The sequence below is a fragment of the Rutilus rutilus genome, assembly GCF_951802725.1.
Source record: "Rutilus rutilus genome assembly, chromosome: 7".
In the NCBI taxonomy this organism is placed as follows: domain Eukaryota; kingdom Metazoa; phylum Chordata; class Actinopteri; order Cypriniformes; family Leuciscidae; genus Rutilus; species Rutilus rutilus.
The window spans coordinates 6,904,915-6,928,258 of NC_140221.1; the positions used below are offsets into that span (position 1 = coordinate 6,904,915).

The following is a 23,344-nucleotide window of genomic DNA, read 5'->3' on the forward strand; positions in this document are numbered from 1 at the left end:
TGCAGCGCACCAAATTGAGAGCTGTAGAGGCAGAAATCAGTCACTTTTATGTTACACATAGTTCCTGCTTCAGCAACGTGTGTATCTCTGCATCAGTTTAGCAACTAGTCAGATTGTGAACATGTCCTATGAACATGAAGTGTGAAGCATGAATGAGAGTCATGTAAATAAGAAAATGGTGTATGACACCAGTTTATTCATTAAAACAAAAATATAAAAAGTCCTGTTTTGTCATTATTTTCTGACAATCTTTTCTCTGAAATTAAAGGGGTCCTATTATGCTTTTGTACATTTTTATCTTTCTTTAGTGTGTATTGTTGCTGTTTGCGCATGAAAAAGATCTGCAAAGATACAAAGCTCAAAGTCACTCCAAAGGGAGTTATTCTCTATATCAGTGCGCACTGTTACTGAACTCCCTGAAACACTTCATTGTAGTCTTGAGTTTTCTTTCGGGAACGAACACATGACAGTATTTCTCATTTAAATAATTCCCACCCAAGGCATATGTGCGGTTACATTAAGAGGCGTGACATTTCTGAAACACACTCGAAGTGGATGACTAATCACAACACACTGGTCCAGCCGACCAATCAGAGCACACTGTGCTTTTCGGAAGGAGGGACTTCATAGAGACAGGAACTAAACAGGGCTGCGCTTCTCAAAAGCATCGTAAGCTAAGTTGATCGTAGAGATCGTAAGATTCTACGATCTTCCTAGGCTTACGTTGCTTTTGAGAAGCGCAATTCTTTTTTTTTTACATTCAATCATGAAAAACTATTCTAGTAGACCCCAAAAACAAAATTAAGACTTTGAAAAATGGCATAATAGGTCCCCTTTAATATTTGTTTTGAAAAAATTATGAATGAGTTTGCAATTACAATTGCCTTCTACCTACTAAAACTAGTAAAAGTGGAAAAGGAACAATTTACACGATGGCTAAATTAGTCTTTCTCTGTCTCTTTGAGACAATAAGTCTTAAAAACAGGTGAAGTCTTCATTTTCTTTTTAACTCCTGCTCTCCTCAAACAATCATGATCTCAATTCAAGTCGAGTTCAGAATAAGGTGAAATACTGCCAGCAACTGAACATCTCTTTTTCCTCAGTGATTCTCTCTCTTCCAAACCACAGCCATATTCTTGTCAGTAAGGGCAACTAAGTAATGTAGATCAGGATCCATGGCAATGCTGTTGATAGAAGGCCCCTCTAATGAACCCATTCCAGCTCGAACCGGTGACGGCCACTCCAGCACCTGAAATAACACAAGCAAAAGAGGAAGATGAGATCCAGGAGCTCTGTATACAACCATAGACAACAATCACTCCTCTAGAGTTGACATGTTGACACTTTCTTAAATGATTTAGTTTTATTTAGAGAAAACTTGACAAACAAAACACCAAAAAGTGGTGGCTATTGCTTACTTGATTTAACCCATAAAAATTAATTTTGTTGGTATAAAATAATGCATTTAGGTTGATTCAGCAATATTGTATAATATTTTTGACTTGAATAAAACCAGTTCAGTAGGACGTTATTATTTATAGTTTTTTTTCCCCTTTTTTTTCAGTGCATGCCCTACATATTATCATTAAATCCGTACCGTATCGCTAACCCAGCAATGGTTAACTTACCTCAGTGGCTGAAATCGTTTTTCCACTCTTGAAGTTTTCCATCATGGTGTCTGTGATATGGTACATCCATAGTCTGCCTTGATCATCCCCACACACCACATAACCATAACCTACAAGAAAAAACAATCACACATCAGTTTTGCCTTCAGATTTTCTGCATATATGCATACAAATCTCACCCGTGATTGGTACATTATTATTGAGCACTGCCCAGACAGATTCTGCATATTTATACTCACTTTTTTTTTTTTTTTTTATATATATTTGACCATATGACATTTATATAGACAGAACATGAATACCTGGACAGGTGCCTAGAGACAGGTATGGGATCTCAGTGCTGGACCACTGCAGCTCTGCCAGAACAACAGCTGCCACCTCTTTCTTTCTGCCATTCCAAGATGCCCGTGTAGCTCTCCAGCTCCACAGGTAGATAGAGCCCTGCATGTGGCTCTTGGACGCTGGGAGGAGAAATGACAACCATCATTACTGCCTTCAATATAAAGGCCACAAAACGTTTTAAAGGGATAGTTCACCCAAAAATGAAAATTCTAAATGTTTATAAGGAAATTGTAAAAAAATCCACATTAATCGAGTCATTTAAAAATCTCATGTCGTTCCATACCTGTAAGACTTTCATTCATTTTCAGAACACAAATAAAGATATTTTTAATGAAATCTGATAGATTTCTATCCCTCCATTCACAGTCACTTTGTTGCTTCAAAAGGTTCATAAAGAGATCATAAAACTAGTCCAATATTTTTGAAGAGACACAATCGCTTGATATGATGAACAGATTGAATTTAGGCTTTTATTGACATTTATTCATTGGTTCTTGCGGAAGCTCAAACATGCTGCGTAACACGAGAATGAACCTCACTGGTTCTCGCACGTCAAGCGAACAAACTTGAGCTTACGTTTACCACAACTGATGTGTGTCATAAAGTCATCTGAGTCTCTTTAGAAAATTTGCACTAAACCGTTCAATTCATATGGATTAGTTTTACGATCTCTTTATGACATTTTAAAGGGGTCATGAACTGGATTGTTTTATTATTTTATAATGTTTCCTGGGGTGCCCTTATAATGTTAGTATGATTTTTACATCAAAAATTGTCATAATTTATAAATAAAAGCCATTTTTCCAAGCCTGATTTCAGGCTCAGATTTGAACGCTCCGTTTTAAGGGGCGTGTCTGCTGTGAGACTGCAGTGCAATCGCCCACTGCTGTGATTGGCTGACATGCTTGCATATGAAATAGCTAGTATTACATGAACTCTCTCGAAAACTGTTACTACGTTTTTACTATTACAGCTATCGAGATTAACAAATCGTGAAAAGTATCGTTTAAAGCATTATATTTAAATCTATTCCATCACATGAAAGGTTGCAGCATGATGAGCTTTGACTGAGCAGATGACAGACAGTCTGTTGATCGCGTGAATAAAGATCTTATCATTGCAACGCAATTTTTGCACTCTCACAAATGCTTACACCAAATCACAATGCAAACACGATGTGAATACACAGTAAGAGCTTCGTTGTGTAGTGTAACAGTGTCATTATTTTGTTTGGTAAGTGTCCAGATAAGCTCTCGCGGCTCGCGCTGTGCTGTTTGATTGACAGCTTGGGCGAATGGAAAGGGATCGTTCTTTGATCGCTTTCTGATTTAATCTAATTTAATAACAGTTTAAAAAGGATTATTTTCATAATACTACGAGAAATTATGTGAAGTTGATCATTTAGTCACTGATGCATAAACAGTATTGAACGATTTTAAGAGAATCTGAACTTGAATAATTACACAGAAACCACTGATCGCAGATCAGGCATTATAGAGTACACATGGTTACTTACATGTTGCTGGCAGATCCGTGTCGGGAAATTGTGATTGACTGATTTAATAAAGTTTAACCATGCTGGAATCCGAAGGAAGCTTATGCAGACTGTCTTCTTCCACAACCAGGCACTGCACAATATTTAGTAAACAGCATGTTTATTGGTTTATTGCTTGGAAGTAGCTCGATCCGGTAAGCAATCATCATGTCGTCCTATGTTATTTAGCATGTTTGGGCGAATCAGTGGGCGGGGCTAAACAGGCCGTGTTGAAGTAGGCGTTGATCTTCTTTTGTGGAGGCGGTGTTTTATCCTCTTTGACGTCATAGTTCCCCACTTTGAAAAACGAGTCGTTTGCTGAGCCTGATGTCTATAAAAGCTTTTATTGGACTAACAAGGTAGTTTTCAGTTCTGAAACTTACAGGATATTATTATAGTATGATGATCTCTTATATGTCAAAAGCTCAAGTAAATTTTGATTTCTCAGTTCATCACCCCTTTAAAGCATCAGGGTGGTAGTTGCATAACTGTCAGTGGAGGGACAGAAAGCGCTCAGATTTCATCAAAATATCTTAGAGTTTCGAAGATGAACGAAAGTCTTGAGTAATTAATGACAGAATTTTCATTTTTGGGTGAACTATCCCTTTAAGAGTCACTTTCAAAGATAATATGCCTAGCCTTATACTAGGCACAATTGTAAATGGAAAATGTACAGGTACAAAATGTCCAGAAAAAAAATGACGACCTTGAAATTATTTTTACAAATATGTTTAAAATGATATATTTAGTGAATAATAGTAACAACAACAACATCAGTAATAACAATTATTAATCATTTAAATATAGAATTATATACCAAGTATTAAAGTAATAATAATGATTCATCAATAATAATCCACCTAAAATATACATTATATATTAAATGTATTCTTTGGTCAACTAGTCCTGTACTTTTCTTCTTATTTACTCACCCACTATATCATCTGAGAGGAAGCTCAGTCCGTCAATAGTCCGGTATGTGTTTTTCTTGTCGTTTTTCTTGTAGATTGGAAACACAACCTCCATCTCCTCATTTCTGAAAAAAAAAAAAAGCAAAGTGAATTTCAATAAAGAAACTTTTTTTCTTTGCCACACAGATTAATCTGCAGAGGGATGATAATATCTGAACTGATGGAAATCTCAAACCTCTTCTGTGTGTTTTTACTGAGCTGGATGTCAAACACATACAGCCCGTCATCACAGGCCGAGAGAAGGTGTGTGTCTGGAGACGCGGGGAGCAGAGAGACATGCAGAGGAGTGGAGCACGTCTCCAGGACCAACAGCTTACTGTGGGTAATAGAAGAAATACAACAGTTATGGACAAGTGCGGTAGAGTTTAAAAATGAAATGTAAATGCTTTTGAACATAAATGCAGCACACAAATTACAGGAAAATAAATAATAAATAACCTGATTTTAAAGTTGTAATCACGATCCAGTCCACCAATGTCCCACAAAAAGATCTTATTTTCATACGTTCCAGCTGTAAATAGAAACAAAGTGATTTTTAGTTATGTCTATATAGCTCAAATAAGTTGTAATTCAATTAGTCTCATAGGGGCTTTTGCACCAGGTAGTTAGAAACTCAGTTATAGGAACTAGCCATCAGGGGTGCGGTTTCCCAAAAGCACTGTAAGCCTAAATTGATCATAGAGACCATTGGTGGCAATGTGTTCCCCTAGGGCCATTTTCATGGTTGCATTCGCACCGCCAGTAGGAACTTTGAAGCGACTTAAGCCGGTCGACAGCTACATCATTTAAGCGCAATATTTAACAATGTCAACAACTCCTTAGCGTTAAGGTTGTGAAGTGCCTGGACTCCGGCAATCCTTAAATTGCCGGCCTTCGCCAGGTTCCCGACTGTAGTGGGTGTGAGAGAGGGCCCTGCCCCTTAAACGCTGCGGTCCCAGGGAAACTGAGCTGCTACAGAAGAGAGCTGCCGCCCCTCACATCCCAGAATGAAGAGGGAGGCACTTTTTCCCATTGGACACTTCTTTCCCTTATTGGAGGGAGGCCACACCCACTGTGTCTGTCGTTTGCTCCTCCCGCCATGGTATATGTAAACAGTGTTTATATGTTTTTTTTTTTAAATGGCATGTGCTGGTGTTTCATATGGTATACGTCGGCCAATCAACGTACACTTACATCGCTGGTAGTTCCTATAGTGCTAGTTAGACCCTAATCTGAAGTAGGAGCTAATTTAGTTCCCCCAAAAGGCGTTCCTATAACTAAAATCATTCCCAGTTCCTGCAGTGCGAACATGCCAAAAAGTGTGTACTTCCGCCAATAGTTATAGGAACTATGAAAACGTTCCACCGGTGAAAGCCCCTATTGTATTAACGGTTTGTTTCACTCACTGAAGAGAAAGCTAGCGTTGCGTGGACTGAAGCGCATAATGGAAATGGCACGACGACTGGCGCGAAACTCTCCGAACGCCAGGTTGACTCTGGGATGGATGAGCTTTACAAGACCCCTCTTTCCCCCAGCAGCCAGGATATTACAGGGTCGGGAAGAGCCTCCTGTCCTGGACATCAGCACCGTGGACCATGCTAGTGAGAAGAACTCCTGCAAGACAACAGGGAATGCAACACTGAATTTAAAGGCACTGGATGCAGACAGGCTAGGTTGGATTCTGTGAGATCAAACCAAAGAAAATGGAAATAGTTTGTCAGTGGCTGCTCACAATGGTATACAGTACTGTATACACTGTGTATTAAAAAAAAAAAAGTATATGGGATCAGTAAGCATAAATTTCAGTAATAACTTAATAACTTCCAGTATGCTTGAGAGATTGGTTTTACCAACATCCCACCAGCATTTTTAAGCATCCTTTATCAGATATTGATTTGGTAATATGGATCCATCAATAAACATTTCAAGAATTGCATGCAAAACTGCCATTTATAATATTATATAATATTTTGTTCTGTTAACATGCCATTCTTAAGACTCAAATGTAATTTATTTAATATTTACTGTTTTGATCGTTGCTTTCCTGAAAATGTATTCCAGTGAACTAGTTGTCTTTATTCTATAGCCTAAGTGTAAACTATATTTTAAACTGAATGATAATAATTATGTAAAGCTGATCAACTCCCTTGAAAACATTAGATTTATTTAGCCTGTTGTTAATTTGATCGTTATTGTTGTTTTTGTGCTTTTTTGTTGTTTTTTGGTTGTGATACGAATTAAAAAAAAAAGTTAAATATTACATAAACATTCAAATAATCAGTATTGGTTATGAAAAAAATCCCTAGTATATTCACTACAAATGGACCATCAAGTTGTGTGCATTGCATTGTGGGAAAAACATTTCTCAAAGTCTGCTCTGTTGAATACTGAACTGAACTCAGGTATTCAATGCATATGGAATATTTGCATACTGTGCACATGCACATACTGTATAATGCAGACAGCAGAACTGAGATATGATTGTCTGAATAGCCAGTGTATTCCGTGTCTCATTTATGTGAAATAGAAAACTGATTGTAGAGTTCTCAACGGGTCGGGTCGGCCCGACAAACCCGACGGGACCCGCGGGTTCGGGCCGGGTTCGGGTCGAAAATATAATCAAATGACTCGGGTCGGGTCGGACCTCGGGCTTAATCTTTTCCAGTCAGTGAAAAAAAAAAAAAAAAAAAAAAATTATTAATCATCGCTGCTGTTCACCGTAAAGAAAGTCTGGCTGCTGCGTGCAAGCGCATCACGGAGAGGGGCGGGGGCAGACCTGACGCCGCTGCGTGCACGCCTTTAGCCTGGAGAAGAAGATGGAGTTGGTAAAAAGTAAACTTGCCTCAGGTGAATTCACCGTCGCTACTACAGCCTATTTATATATTTAAAGTTTATTGTTTCAGTTGTTTGTATTGTTAAAAGGCGTGAACATTAAAGGTTGATTTGAATTTCCGTCTGCTGGTCATGATAATACGTGTATGAGAAAAAAAAAATCCGACGGGGCGTCGGGCCGCGGGCCGGGTTCGGGCAGATAATTCATGTTGATGTGTCGTGTTACATCGGGTCCGGGCTTTAAAAGCCACGGGCCGGGTCGGGTCGGGTCGTTATTTTCAGGCCCGTTGAGAACTCTAACTGATTGGCCGACACCACAGCCACCTGGTGGAAAGAGACGGTATTGTACAGAACTTCTTTGCACTAACCTCACCAGGAACCTTGTATTTCTTCAGCACATGTCCTGACTCACAGTCAATCACACACAAAGTTTCCCCTCCACATGTGGCAACTGTCCGAGACACATCTCTGATATCTAACAGATTAAAAGCAATGGCAGACGTATCAGATCAATAACGCATTCAAGCATACAGCACAGCTGATTTCATTTCATTGAATGACTTGACCTTGCTCACCACCACCACCACCACTGCATTCCTGCGCGGGCTCAAACGCACAGGCCCAAAGCTGCGTGCTGAAGTCGTCTGGACTGTCCTGTCGACTGTGACACTGCAGGACGTGGAACGGCTGCAGACGCACCGGCTCCTGGAACGGCAGGGGAGAGAGACGCACATTAATGATGCGCTAATGACTGTGTGATGAGCAATCAACAGTAAACGGAATACAAATACAGTAAAAGCAATAATAGGAAAGCACAACTGAGTGATTCAGTGGCAATAGATATGCAAATAAAAATAATCTGGAGCAATAAGGAAATTGTTTAGACCAAAACCATGGTCAGAAAGCTGATTAAAGTTAAAAAACAACAAATAGGAGTGTCTGAGATAAAAAATAATTGTTACAATACATGTTTTGTATTCATGTTTTCATTTGATGACTCTAAAAATGTCATGTGGTCTAAGTAAAAAGTAACTGTAATGCCAAATTTTCATTACACCTTAAAACTATGACTAAATATTTTCAACAACTATTTTCAAGGTATTTTACAAATATCAGAAATTATTTATTTATGTATAAATAAATATCATTAAATGGGGGGTTAAGCCACGTGATGTTTTACAACCTAACCCAACCTTACCTTGTCACAAAAAAGGTCAAATTATCTGCATTTTTTCTCTGCATGTTGGTCACACCACATGACTTTAATTTGGCATAAAAAGTTATAAATGTAAATTTTAACCAAATGTTTAAAAAAAATGCTTTTGTTTTAAAACAAATAGTAATACATGCTGAAATATACTTAAAACTACTTACGGTTTTCAAGAATTGTATTCTTCTAATGATAATCTGAAGACCTTGACTTTTTTTTATTAGAATTCAGCACGTTTTTTTAATTTCTCATCATAGATGATTAAAAGTGTGTTTTACACACTTCAAGTCATTGTTAATGTATCCTTTAACTATTAACTATCCTATTAACTAAACTGAGCGTTCCTGACAGACTGGGAAGAGAGATGCTGCAATAATGTAAAATATGTGAAAAAATGATGTGTTTTCTGAACATTCAAGCATAAAAACCCATTCCAGTAGATCCCAAAAACAAAGAAAAAAAAAAAGCGCCATGTCTTTGACCCACCTGAGGAACATGGAGTTTGATTCTGGTAGTTTTCCGAGGAGTGTTGGCAGTGTTCTGTTTGCTTTGTTGAGCTGTAGTCTGATCTTTAGCCGTTTTCATCGGACTCTCGCGTTTGGCCGGCCTTGATGTGGGCGTAGAGATGTCTGGCCTCTTTGAAGCTTTTCTGGGGCTTTCAGTTTTGCTAACAACTTTCTGAGAAATATTTTCCAGGCGGCTTGATTTCCTCGGACTTCCCTCAGGAGAGTCCGTGCTGGTCATTCTGGCACGCTTTCTGGGGCTGGACAATCCAGGGTCAGTTTTCTGTGGAGTGCTCAGCACTCGAGTGGATTTTCGTGGACTAGCCTCAACCGGAGCTGCACTGGCCAAGCGACTTGACTTTCGTGGACTGGCCTCTGCAGACACCTCGGTGATGTTTCGGGTTCTTTTCTGAGGACTTGTGATACTGTTACCACCAAGATCACGAGTCTTTCTCTCTGTAGGAGTCTGTGTTGTGTAAAACAATGAAATATATATGTTCTTTAACTTCTATCCAATTATCACCTGGGATGGAAAAAAAACATTTTATCTCTATAAAGCCTATAGTATTATATTTCATACGCAAATTTCTAAAGCCTCTAAATGATCAACATGATCAAAATTTGCTGAAAAACTTGTACACAATCTACTACATGCCTTCTGTCGTCTGATTGATAGTTCATACTTTATTAGCATATGGTTTTAGTTTTCACAGTGAAAGAGTGCGTGCGTGATAAGATGGATATGTTTAATGACCCACAGTAACATACAGTGATGCACCTCTTTTTCATTGTAATTTCACCATTTTGAATTGAAAATATGCTATCATTTAAATAATGATGTCATTCAAAACTGAATGTGACGAGGTAAGAAACGTGTGTGTGTGATTATATTTTGTCAAAAGGTTCATTAAACTGTACCATTAATATTTTGATTTGATTTGGTTTTAAATCGAAAAAATTAGGCCACTGTCTTTACCTCATTCTCCTTTGTTGGAGTGACGTCTTGGACTTTGCTTCCTTCTTCACTGCAGGTCAGTGACTTCAAATATTCCTTTGCAATAATTTCAAGCTTAAAAAGCAAAAACAAAATGAGTTAAAATGCAACCACAGAGACACAGCAATATAGAGGCTCTATTAACGCAAAGATCTGCGTCAGGAGGACCCAGTGAACGCAATAAACACACAAGAGTACCGACCCTAAACTTTGTGTAATCGCTCAAGGAACTGGGGCCGTATTTGATTTCGCTGTAGGCAGCATTGACAAAACTCTTCTCCACAGCAGCCAGACTCTGTGCCGTGACGGGATCAGGGAGACTGAAGCTTCGTTCCCACAAACCAATCACCTGAGGGTGGACAAAAAACAATGAGGAAATAATATAGCAGTTTCATGGGATCTTTAAAAATATACAAACTAACTGAAATTACAAGTAACAAAGCCCTGTTTACACCTGGTATTAAGATGCGTTTTGGCGTTTGGATCACAAGTGGGCGACACTAAATACAGGTGTAAACGGGGTCTAAAATGTTTTAAGCTTGTCCACTTTTAACCACTTCCAGAGGTAGTCGAAAATGCAAAAGACTGGACTGATTTCGTAGTGTAAACGCTCATGTGTTCAAATAGCCACAAAAGGCCGTCTACTCTCCGCCTACTGACCTAATGTGTAACGATTATGGGAAGCGCACTAGCGAGACTGGATTTAAACTTTGTCGGCTGGAGACCCAAGTTTGGTTTGAAGACGAAAAACGTACCAAGCACAATGTTCTCTCACCATTCCTGATTTCTAACACACACTCACAGCGTTTGGCTGGTCTTTCGGCTGTCAGAGCATGTTTTTCCGTCGTCTCCGACGTGTAAATTGCACAAGCTTACAGTATTTTGTCCATTAAATCGAAAGATCTGAAAAAACTCATACATTTACCCGCCCATAGACCTTCCCCTCGAAGAAATCAGGACAGAAGTAGTTGAAAGTGGACAAAAGAGACAGATTAAAACACCAGTGGCCAGTTGCATAAACTGTTAAGACTAGTCTTACAAGTTAGCCATCCAATTTTATAACTTTTTAAAGTCAGTAACATAAAAAACGTAGATTGGTCTAATTTGACACCGAACAGTAAGACTGATTACCCCTAACTAACTTCTAGTTGATCATACTAGTTCTTAAGACACAGTCTTAACATAATGGCTATGTTTATGCAACTGGCCCCAGGTGTAAACGGGAATGTGTCTCCCTCGTCTACTTATGATTCGATCGACAAAAACACATCTTAGCACCAGGTGTAAACAGGGCAACGGGTGACAATGATATGAATACGTGTAAAAGTTAGTTCTCACCCTCTTCCTGAGGATCTCAGTGCTGCCATGGCGAATGTGATGTGCCGTAGAGCTGATATCCTTCCCATTGAACATCCTCAGTCTAGGCAACAGGAAGATCACTTTGTGTTCATCATTGACCTTAAAAAAAAAAGTAAACAATTTATAGAGACAGCAAGATTGATAGTGTCAACAAACGCCACTGATGATGCTCTGATTTCAAATAAATATGAGGGTTGAAAGTGTGATTCTCACTGTGAGGTAGAGGTTGTCCTCTAGTCTAAGCTCTTCGATGTTTCTCAGGGCTTCCAGTGATGTCACATCCTCCATTTCGTTGTTTGAGCAGTTCAGGATCTTCAGGCAGGGTAGACAGAGGCCTTTGGGAATCTCCTGCAACATGTTCCCGGACAAATCCAACTGCTCTAGACTACAGAGTTTAGACAGCAGAGGCACAGGCAGATCCTCGCTCCTCAGACCCATGCGTGAGAGACTGAGCAGAGAATACACGCATATATCAGATCATATATTTTACAAACCTATGGACATTCAAATGTTTTTATTCTTTTAATACACTGGCAGTCAAATTAAGATTTATTAATGTTTTTTTTGATAGCTCAGTCTTTTCTGCTCACCAAGGCTGAATTTATTGGATCAAAAATACAGTAAAAACAGTAATATTATTACATTTTAACACATGTGTTTTCCATTTTATATATAATTTAAAATGTCATTTATTCCTGTGATGGCAAAGTTGAATTTCCAGCATCATTACTCAGTATAATATGCTGAATTACTCCGCAGTTATTATCAATTATTATTTGTGCTCAATTATTAATAATGGCTCTTATTGATATCAATGTTGAAAAAAAAAACTGTTTTGCTGCTTAATACTTTTCTGGAAACTCTGATATGTTTTTTCCAGATTCTTTGATTAATAGAAAGTTCAAAGAACAGCATTTGAAATAGCAATCTTTTGTAACATTATAAATGGCTTTACTGTCACTTGAATCAATTTAACAGACACTTGCTGAATAAAAGTATTAATTTATTAACTTAAACTTTTAAAAGGTAGTATATTGTAAGTTTCCAAAGTTTCAACACTGATAATAATAATGTTTCTTGAGCAGCAAATCAGCATATTAGAATGATTTCTGAAGGATCATGTGACACTGAAGACTGGAGTAGTGACGTCACAGGAATACATTTCACAATATTACTGTTTTACTGTATTTTTGCTCAAATAAACACAGCCTTGGTGAGCATTAGACAAAAACATTGTAATTATTATTAAAAAATAACTTTTGACTGACAGACCAAAACACATCATAGTGTGCCTTGAAATCACAAACTCTTACTTGAGGGTCTTGATCTGGTCCAGTTTGTTGGCCTTTGGAGAGCTTTTCTCCAGCAGTATCTTCTCTGTTATCTTCTCCATGGCTGCACACAGTGAAAGTGTGGGTATTGTGTTTAATCAGACCTTATAAAGGTGGGCTGGAATGATTGCAGGTTTCAGACACTTTGTAAATCTCTAGCTATTGGGCGTTTAGGTGTCAGAAACTTGCATTGATATGTAATGACACAGGACAAGTGGTCTATTCACACCCTATGAGGGCTCTGAACACAGGAGATTGCAGTGAAACCTTTGTAGAGACTAGAGAGCAACATCATTTACATTCCGCAAATACTGGAAAATGCGAAGTAAACAAAGAAAAATATGTCATTATAATTCCCAAATATAAATGTCAAAATATATAAATCAATCAAAACTTGCATTAATTTTAATGTGAAGTTTAAAATCACATATTACTCACACAAAGCAATATTGTTGGTAAAAATCAACTTTGAAAGGCAACTTTGAAATCATAAATACGATGCTGCATATATTGTGCATCAGTTATTACGTATTTGTTAACTGATTATGACTGCTCAACTCCTTTCTGCGTTTTTTTGCATGTTTATTGTGTTGTTGAGTTTAGTTGTGTTAAATAAACGTTGTGTTTTACAGACGTTAGAGTAAAAAATATTTTATTGGTGCTCAAAGCGATTTACACAGCTTACCTCTCACGTACACGCGGGGCCAGAAATCTGAGTTAAATGTAAATACACACGAGGTCATGTGGATTAGAACGTCAGATCGTTTTCCCGGGAAAATACAAATGACCTTTGACCAGCTGTGACGTACAAGTTGGTTTTGGCGTCATCATTCCGCCATATTGAGTGTGGCATTGTAGTCAGAAAACCTGAACGTGCAATTATAACTGAAAAAAAAAGAGAGTAACATTTCAAGCACACTTAGAACATAAATATAAACCAGTGAATCTCAACCAGTGGGCAAACTTCCAAGGGCCCCAATAAGTTAATATAATCTTAATTAAAACTCTTTTAGAAACTAAAAGATGTACAACATTAAACTGTTATTTGTATTTATTACAATAGTAGTACCAAAGGTACATATCAGCTTAGATAGGAGGGTCTTCAAATATTGTCTCAGACAAAGGAGTGCCTTGGAGTAAAAAAGGTTGAGAACCACTGATATAATAACCAAATCAAAAATATTTCTTAAAAGTTATCAATTTAATGTAAAGGCTTTTTACAATTCCCAAAAGAAATGTCAAACTACATAAATTAATCTTTTAATGTGAAGTTTAAACTCACATATTACTGAATTCTGTCACTGTTTCTGAACTCCCTGAAACGCCTCCATTGTAGTCTTGAGTTTTCTTTAGGGAACGAACACATCACAATATCCCTAATAGTGCAGCTTTGCTAAAACATTTAAAGTCACAATAAAATCAAAATGGAGAATTTGTTTATTATAAATGATTTATTCATGCACATCATTATTTTTTTATATTTATGTGCCCTCACAATCATGACTAAAAGTAACTTCCCCTCCTTCTTCCACCTTCATCTCCTCTCTTCTCTGATGATGCGTTTACTGGCTCGAGGGCGGGACAACCTGTCACTCACATGACATCACAGCGATAGCAAACCACAACCATCCAATCAATTCCTGATGAACAAAATCAAGTCCCGCCCTACACTGAAATCTTCCGTTTCAGGACAACTTTTTGGATTACTTTATGCAGGAAATGTTTTCATAATCATGAGTTTGAAACACACCCAAAAAATATGATTTAGATTGCTCTAAACATATAAGGGAATCATTAAATTAGTTAGAAATAATTGCAGCTCATAACCATTATTCTTTCACAAAATAACATAACAGTGAGTAAAAAGAATATGCCTTTATTTAAATTAAGAATCACTTTACAGTTGTGTGCAAGGAAAACTGAAGCTACATTCACTTATCTAAGCTTATAGAGGTGCACCCTTGAAGCTCAGTGCTTTATCTAACAACTCTGAGCCCAGTTTCTCCTGCTCTCCTCCCTGTAGAAACTCAGCAGACAGTTCCCGGAAGGTGCTGCACACTCTGCGCCCGTGAATGTCTTTTCTGTGGATGGCATGTTTCCAGCGGTGACGTGCCTCTCCGTAGAGTACGACCAATGATCTGCGTGGTAAATGCACAGCCACTCTCACCTCCCCGTGCTCCATGTCTCCCCAGCCTCCATCTAAACTCATCATGAGGACAGTGTCCGAGAGCAGGTTAATGGTGACCAGGTGCTCTCCCCACAGCCAGCTGTCATCCAAGTGAGGGTCAATAGCAGAGCCTCTGACGGGATCATAGTCTAGGTTGCACTGCTCTACTGGTTTGAAGGAGGCCAACTGAGGAGCCTGTGACATCCTGTCCACCAGGGGGCGACTGATAGCAGGCAGGCCAGTGAAGTCTCCCACACGGACACGCCGTTTTTTGAAGTTCACCTTTGGCCCAAAGTCCTTTGGATATAAATATACTGTTATTTGGATGTTATTACAATAGTACCGTTTTACAACTTTTATAACCTAATATTAAATTTAGAAATTACATAGAAATTCTGAACTTTTAAGGGGGACCTATTATGTTTTTTTTGTTACATTTTCAACTTTTACAGTAAATGTACAGTGTCACTGTTTCTGAAATCCCTGAAACGCCTCCATTGTAGTCTTGAGTTTTCTTTAAGGAATGAACACATCACAATATTTCTCATGTAAATAATTCCCGTTCAAGGCATACGAAAAAAAAGAAAAAAAAAGGGGGTCAAGGCTTGGTTGAGTTGCGTTAGTAATGTCGAAACTCATGGTTATGGTAAGGGGAGTGACATTTCCAAAACAAGCTCTACAGCGGTTGACCAATCACAACACATTGGTCCAGCCAACCAATCAGAGCACACTGTGCTTTTCAGAAGGAGGGGCTTCAAAGAGACAGGAACTGAATAGAGTGTTACAGACAGACTGGGAAGAGAGGTGCTGCAACAATGTCAAATATGAGAAAAATGATGTGTTTTTGAACGTTCAAGCATGAAATCCTATTCTAGCAGAGCCCAAAAACAAAATCAAGACTTTGTGAAAGGGCATAATAGGTCCTCTTTAAAAATGCATCTCACACACCAGCACTGTTGTAATAAACTGAACAAATCCTCAAACTAGAATAAAAAAAAAAAAACGGTGACCAGTTATGACGGTTGAATTATAAAATTTTCTGTGACAGATTTATGAATGGTTTAACTTTAAATCATATATTCTTATATACAATGTTTACTACATAAATTATGTGCTGCTGTGCTGATGAATAAAAAGTGGAAGGAATTTATTTCTTAGTACACCGTGTCAGTGTTTTCCCCTTATTCACCTGTTTCCGCCGGCCTGACTGAGATTCTCTCCAGACGTCTTGATCCATTCTGGCGATCAGCTCTCTCTCTTCATCTTCTGACACAAAATCCTCCCACAAAAATATTCCAGGAAACACGTAGGACTGTCGAGAGCCACTCTCCTCCTCTCGGACCGCTGTCTTTGACACGGGATCATAGGTGAAATCATATTGGATCTGCAATAGAATATATATATATACACTTCATTTGGTGTTCAAAAGTTTTGGGGCAGTACGATTTTTTTTGGGGGGGGGGATTACAATGTAATGTTAAAAAAGATTAATTAAATGCTGTTCTTTCGAATTTTTTATTAACCCCAGATGAAAAAAAAAACTAATAGATATCACCATACTTCCCCAGGCAATTGATTACATTGTATTACAAGTTTTCTGAAATGTTTAAATAGGCTAATGCTTTATTTGCATATCTAATTAAATATGACCTAATTTGCATAAACTTCTAGTACAAAAATCTGAACATTAAATGAAGCCAGGTTCAAAGCCAATTGTTTAATTTTGATGTAATTACAGTCAAACGTTTTTACATTGGAGATTTTGGATTTAGGAATAATTTTTTAATAAGTTTTCTTTCCACTCGTCTAAAAAAAAAACACTTTATGAAAAGCCAAAAATCCTAAAATTGACAGATATATGAAAAAAAGTGTTATAGAATGTAGTGTCTCATCTTAAAAAATTATGAAAAAATGCATCATGGTTTTGACACAAATATTAAACAGCACAACTGTTTTCAACATAGATATTAATAAGAAATGTTTCTTGAGCACCAAATTAGAATGATTTAAAAAGGAACATGTGATACTGACTGAAGACTGGAGTAATGATGCTGAAAACTCAGCTTTACATTTTAAAATATTCAAATAGAAACGAGTTATTTAACTTCTTAATAATATTTTACAGTATTATTGATTTACTTTAAAAGAGACTTTTGCTTAAAATAACAAAACAAAGCAAAAAATCTTACCGAGCTCAAACCTTTGAACAGTTTGAAAAGCTTAGTAACACAATTTTGAGAGTCAAGGTAGAACAATCTGAATTTTATTAAATGGAGGATCCGGTTGAACTCAATGCTGACTGTGACTGAGTGCAACTTCGGCTCATTTGTGCGCAAACTACAGCCGTCAAGGCAATCTCTTTTGAACGTAATGTTGTTGACTTACCAGGTCATTCTTCTGCAGTAAATGTTGTTCAGACTTCTGTGCCTCACACCTCAGACATGTTCTTATTCCTTTACAACCACAGTTATTTATACTCGGAAAATACCCGGCAGCCATCAAGCAACGTTTGTGCATCACTTTAATGTGTCCCCTCAAAAACAACTGAAGGCCTATCAGTTCCCATCCCGAAAAGCCACATGTATCACAAACCCATGAAACAATGCGACAATAGTAAGACTCACGTAAATCACAAATCAATGCATTTCATTAAAAAAGGCAATTTATTAACAACAAAAAATAAAGTACATCACAATTAAGTGGGGCGCTGAAGAGGAATTTTCCTTGATGTGCAATGAAACATTTTCAAAGAATGTTCCAAGATTTATTATACCAGTATGCTTCGTTAGAAAAACAATATTGGAAGAGGAACTCCAAAGATCTTAACCTCAATGTTGTTAGAGGCTGTTAAAGATCTTATATTATTTATCCTGAGAGCTTGTCAGCTGTCATTTTTAAATTAGGGCTGTGAAACGATTAATCGCATCCAAAATAAAAGTTTGAGTTCACATAATATATGCGTGTGTACTGTGTAGAATTGTTTTTTTAAATATAAAAATACACACACGCATGAATGTATTTAAGAAATGTTTGCATGTATTTATATATCATTTAAATATAACTAACACATTTTTCTTAAAAATATACATGCATGTGTGTATTTTTATTTATACAAAATAATTATACACGGTACACACACATATATTATGTAAACAAAAAATCGTTTCACAGCCCTAATTTAAAAAAATTAAATAAATAAATGGGAGTATTGTAGCAATTCAGTTAGTTGAGTATAAGTTGTTGTCATCCAGTTCTTCATTCTATTCCCTCCTGCTTGTCTTTGATGGCAACCTAAAAGAAAAAAGGTAAATTAGTAAACATGACTGATATGCAGAGTACTGCAAAATCAAATCACATCAGCCCTCACTGACCAGAGGAGAACTGGATTCGCCCAAGGTTTTTTTTCCTCCATTTCAGTCACCTGATGGAGTTTAGGTTCCCTGACACTGTCACCGTTGGCTTGCTTAGTTTGGGACACTTAAAGAGCCCTTTTACAAAGTCTTGATTTTGTTTTTGGGGTCTACTATTCGAAATGTTTCGATTACCCTGGAAATCCAGAGTTCTTGCGAGAGCACAAGTTGAGTTTGCTCAGTGAGTTTACTCTGGCGTCGAGTAATGATGCTCATTAAATATGGCCTTGTATTCGAGCTGCACCAATCACATCGTTGTATCTGATATAAATTAATAGGCTATGCGATATTTTATAACACCAGAAATATCTTCTAATTATAATAATTTATCTTTAGGATAAGTTGCAGTGAACTTATAGCTCATTACACTCATATATTTTATACTTAAAATAATGTAAAAAAAAAAATTGAACAGAAGTAATTCAGGTAAGAATTTTTTAAGAAACCAAATATAATAAAGATACAAAATATAGTTTTGGGTTTAGGACCTAAGCTACTTAAAGATGACATATATGCTTATTCAGAATGCTGAGAATTACAGCTTTTAAAGCAATAATAGTTTTTTTGGAGAAAGCAAGAATGTTTGGTTAGATTTAGTTTATACAGTACATTATGGAGAGGATAATGTGAAATTAAGAGCAAAAGTATACATTTTTAAAAGATATGTGCAACTCTAAAATGAAAGAATATTCCATAAAATAAAGCAATATAGCCAATTACTAAGCTCAGATTCATCTTACCAGTAAAACATTTGTGATTTTAACTTCTGCTTTAATAAGCTTTTTTTTTTTAGATTGTAATGTTATAATGTTCTTCTAATAACCATAAAAATGTACTACAGCTGCCAAATAAAACCAGAGAGAAATGAATTCATAAATCTTTAAAACTATCTAATTAAATCTTGGGCACAAAACAAAAATAAAAGCTGGATAATATATATATATAGGCTACAATGATAAATGAGACACTATAGACCTACAAACGCGTTAAATTATATTGTATACTATCAATTGTTTATGTAAAAAAAAATATATATATATATATATATATATATATTTTAACAACATTAACAAACATTTAATATACAATTTAACACGTTTGTTATGTCTATATTGTCTCATTTATCATTGTAGCCTTATTTAAGTTGATTTTCTTTACTGTATATTTATTTTTGGACTGATAATGGTTAAGTCAAATAATGGTATGAGAGAATGTCAGTCATTGTGTTCTTATTGGTCAGTGTTAGAGGATCTGTGTAACAACTGAGGCTTAGCCTGACAGTTAGCCTGCCCTGGACCAGGCTAGTTTCCCAGCATATGTTGCCAGAGTAACTGAGTGCGAACTATTTTAAGTTGGCTTTATGAAACAGAATCAACCGACAATAAGTCTGACTAACCAAAATAAGCCTGGCTTGTATTCTAATCTTGTTTTATGGAACAACCCTCAGTTGTTTGAAACGGCTTTGGCCGCTACAATGAACGAGTTAGACTTGGCTTTTTATCTAAAAGAGGAACAGAAGACGCCGCTCGAATCGTTCCTTTGCAAGAAGGGCGTTTTTGCTGTTTTGCCGACTGGATACGGCAAGAGTCTAATCTACGAGTTAGCTCCGCTGGTAGCTAAGGTATGGGGCTTGTTGTGATTGGTCGTAGTGTTATCCAATTGCGTGCAGTGAGATTTTCAAATGCATGCTTGGTGCCGCCCCTCGAGCTGGCCGATTTTCATTACTCGATGCCAGACCATTAATCTTTCAGATTTAGGTCTGGATTTCCAGGCTAACTTTCGATTCCAATATGTTAAAAAAATAAACCTCCAGTCAAACATTTAGATATCAAAACGTTCTGCTGCAGCTGAGCAACATGAACAGCCTAAAGAACAACTAACTAATAAACTAGCTTAAATTTCAAACATTATAAAAGACAAGTATGCAGTCAGTAATACAATAAGAAGTTAGCAAATAAAAATACAACTGAAAGTTCAGAACTCAGTTCTTGTAATAACAATAATAAGTACATAATATGTACATGGGGAACAGAACTGCTACAAGAATTTAAACATATCGTATATTTGATAACTTATTATTGATTGTTTGTTAGTTTAAAGCTGTTATGCAATGCACACGACACATACCCTGAATCGCTCCTCCAACAGGGACAGCTCACTGATCAGATCCGTGATGGCATTAGTGAAGGCTTCCTGGGGACTGTAGTCTGGTGTCGTCTGAACGCGGATCACGATCTTGTGTTCTAGAGGATGAGGAACCTTATACCCAGCAAACAGCACCTGAGGGTCCTTCAGCAGTTGCCTTGTGGAAACATGTCACAGGTCGATTACACAAACCAGCAGAGTGTCCCAGTAACGACTCAAACACGTATGGCCATCAGAGACTTACGAGCGGATGATGTTCCCCAGCGTGTGATCCTCTTTATTCAGTGTGAACAGACATGCATTCGGCACCTTGGTGTCTTTAACTATTGTGATTCTGGAAAAGGAAGTTGAGCAGGAATATTAGACAATTGCTTCTATATTTTTTTTCTTACTCATTTACAAAGAGTACTGTGGCGGTACCATGGTAAAATGATGGCAATAATTGTGATACTTTGATAAATACTACAGTATTGGTTAAATACCACATACATGTACCATGGTATTCTAAAGAATATCCAAAAACTTTAATATATAGGTGGTGTACATACATACAAACATACAAGGACTTACCACCTGTCCTTCAGTAATGGCTCAGAGCCAATATTTACTTTTTTTTAATTGTTAATGCCGTACTTTTTGAAAATGTGACTACGTTTAGTAAGTTTCATGAACACCCTTTTTCCAGTTTATATGGTTTCTCTCTCTCTCTCTCTCTCTCTCTCTCTCTCTCTCTCTATATATATATATAATTTTATTTATTTATTTTGCCTTGTCTGGCACCCCAAAAGTGGAACATGTCTGCTTAAAAGCGCAATACTGGTTTTTAAATTTTTTTTATTAATTAATTTTATTTTTTACAGATGGGCTCACAATATCTGTCGTTAGCCAACAAGCTAAACACTTTGCAAGCTACCTCCTGTATTCCAGCTGACTGTTTGTTTCATTATAGGCAACTATCCATTAGTATCACTTAATAGTAGAGATTGCGTTTCACTGCACTTACTTCTTTTCTCCCTCGAATAGTAAAAAGGACTCGAATGCTGGTGGCGCGTTCATCCTGTTTGAAACCCAGCAGCGTTCCTCCTGCTAATGGACGCACACTGCACTGCGCATGCGCACTACGCCAGTTTCACACACGACCAATCAGTGTTGTGTGAAGACCGCTGGGGGGCAGTGATAAGCCGTAAATCAATTACTGATGAAAAGTATACTGACGCTCAATAAAGGCTAATAAAGATGTCAACCTTATTTTTATAGTAAATGTATTAAACATTTGTGTTTTTTTAAGATTCTTTTTATCACAAGTGGAAATGGTTTGAAAATAAACCTAATGTTTTCTTTTCGACTTTGTAGGCCTACTTCCTTTGCACATTTCTTCGTACTTTTTATATTTTCAATTTGTTTAACATACCTGTAATTCAAAAAATATGCAGAATTTCATGGTTGTGCAACAATCAAACAAATTTTAAATGGATCAATAATTCATTCACACCCTACTGCAGTGATATTTATTTATTTACCATATTTATGTAGGCTATACCATGATTATATGTGTCGCATTTTGTGTTTGTTTGTTTACGTTTAGAGTTAGTTTTTGATCTGTTCTGTTCCTTCCTGTTTCTAGTTTTACTGTGGTCAGTTCATGTTTCCCTGTGTGTCTGTATTCCTATCACCTGTTCATCTACTATCTCGTTATCATGTCAGCTGTCTCGTTTATTTGATTAGTAGTCCCTGTGTATTTAAACCCTGTGTTTGGTTCAAGCTGTCAATTCTACGTCGTTTTATGTGATTGTTCTTTTCCTGGTCCTTGTTCCTGTTCTTAAGATTCTGTTTTGTGAATATTGGAGTTTATATGGAAATAGAGACTGCTGCACTTTGATTCTGTTTCATTTCTGCAACGCTGACAATATGAGAATAGGCTATAAGGTAATAGGAAAATAAGTATTTGAACACCCTGCTATTTTGCAAGTTCTCCCACTTGGAAATCATGGAGGGGTCTGAAATTGTCATCGTAGGTGCATGTCCACTGTGAGAGACATAATCTAAAAAAAAAAATCCAGAAATCACAATGTATGATTTTTTAACTATTTATTTGTATGATACAGCTGCAAATAAGTATTTGAACACCTGTATATCAGCTAGAATTCTGACCCTCAAAGACCTGTTAGTCTGCCTTTAAAATGTCCACCTCTACTCCATTTATTATCCTAAATTAGATGCACCTGTTTGAGGTCGTTAGCTGCATAAAGACACCTGTCCACCCCATACAATCAGTAAGAATCCAACTACTAACATGGTCAAGACCAAAGAGCTGTCCAAAGACACTAGAGACAAAATTGTACACCTCCACAAGGCTGGAAAGGGCTACGGGGAAATTGCCAAGCAGCTTGGTGAAAAAAGGTCCACTGTTGGAGCAATCATTAGAAAATGGAAGAAGCTAAACATGACTGTCAATCTCCCTCGGACTGGGGCTCCATGCAAGATCTCACCTCGTGGGGTCTCAATGATCCTAAGAAAGGTGAGAAATCAGCCCAGAACTACACGGGAGGAGCTGGTCAATGACCTGAAAAGAGCTGGGACCACCGTTTCCAAGGTTACTGTTGGTAATACACTAAGACGTCATGGTTTGAAATCATGCATGGCACGGAAGGTTCCCCTGCTTAAACCAGCACGTCAAGGCCCGTCTTAAGTTTGCCAATGACCATTTGGATGATCCAGAGGAGTCATGGGAGAAAGTCATGTGGTCAGATGAGACCAAAATAGAACTTTTTGGTCATAATTCCACTAAACGTGTTTGGAGGAAGAAGAATGATGAGTACCATCCCTACTGTGAAGCATGGGGGTGGTAGCATCATGCTTTGGGGGTGTTTTTCTGCACATGGGACAGGGTGACTGCACTGTATTAAGGAGAGGATGACCAGGGCCATGTATTGCGAGAT

General features: G+C 37.3%; 3 protein-coding genes across 5 annotated transcripts; all 3 read right to left on the reverse strand.

The window, feature by feature from the left end:
- Positions 1 to 164: 164 nt before the first annotated feature.
- Positions 165 to 13,458, reverse strand: lrwd1 (leucine-rich repeats and WD repeat domain containing 1). Of its 3 annotated transcripts, none has more exons than XM_084414116.1 (16): positions 13,369 to 13,458; positions 12,666 to 12,747; positions 11,566 to 11,800; positions 11,332 to 11,451; positions 10,196 to 10,342; positions 9,976 to 10,068; positions 8,983 to 9,465; positions 7,862 to 7,991; positions 7,655 to 7,761; positions 5,861 to 6,068; positions 4,914 to 4,986; positions 4,651 to 4,791; positions 4,437 to 4,540; positions 1,931 to 2,089; positions 1,629 to 1,738; positions 165 to 1,249 (listed from the first exon to the last, which is right to left on the reverse strand). In XM_084414116.1, the coding sequence occupies exons 1-16, from the start codon at positions 13,424 to 13,426 to the stop codon at positions 1,100 to 1,102; spliced, it is 2,400 nt and encodes a 799-aa protein (XP_084270242.1). In that variant the 5' UTR covers positions 13,427 to 13,458; the 3' UTR covers positions 165 to 1,099. The 3 variants fall into 3 exon arrangements, with proteins under 3 accessions (XP_084270242.1, XP_084270243.1, XP_084270241.1); XM_084414117.1 differs by having other exon boundaries at positions 7,868 to 7,991; positions 13,369 to 13,448; XM_084414115.1 differs by having other exon boundaries at positions 7,853 to 7,991; positions 13,369 to 13,448.
- Positions 13,459 to 14,543: 1,085 nt separating this feature from the next.
- On the reverse strand, positions 14,544 to 17,379 carry alkbh4 (alkB homolog 4, lysine demthylase). The gene is made up of 3 exons (XM_084412790.1): positions 17,236 to 17,379; positions 16,040 to 16,234; positions 14,544 to 15,147 (listed from the first exon to the last, which is right to left on the reverse strand). The coding sequence occupies exons 1-3, from the start codon at positions 17,365 to 17,367 to the stop codon at positions 14,629 to 14,631; spliced, it is 846 nt and encodes a 281-aa protein (XP_084268916.1). The 5' UTR covers positions 17,368 to 17,379; the 3' UTR covers positions 14,544 to 14,628.
- A 115-nt stretch (positions 17,380 to 17,494) lies between these two features.
- polr2j (RNA polymerase II subunit J) lies at positions 17,495 to 21,607 on the reverse strand. The gene is made up of 4 exons (XM_084414446.1): positions 21,409 to 21,607; positions 20,650 to 20,739; positions 20,388 to 20,562; positions 17,495 to 18,141 (listed from the first exon to the last, which is right to left on the reverse strand). The coding sequence occupies exons 1-4, from the start codon at positions 21,459 to 21,461 to the stop codon at positions 18,106 to 18,108; spliced, it is 354 nt and encodes a 117-aa protein (XP_084270572.1). The 5' UTR covers positions 21,462 to 21,607; the 3' UTR covers positions 17,495 to 18,105.
- Between the last annotated feature and the right edge of the window lie 1,737 nt (positions 21,608 to 23,344).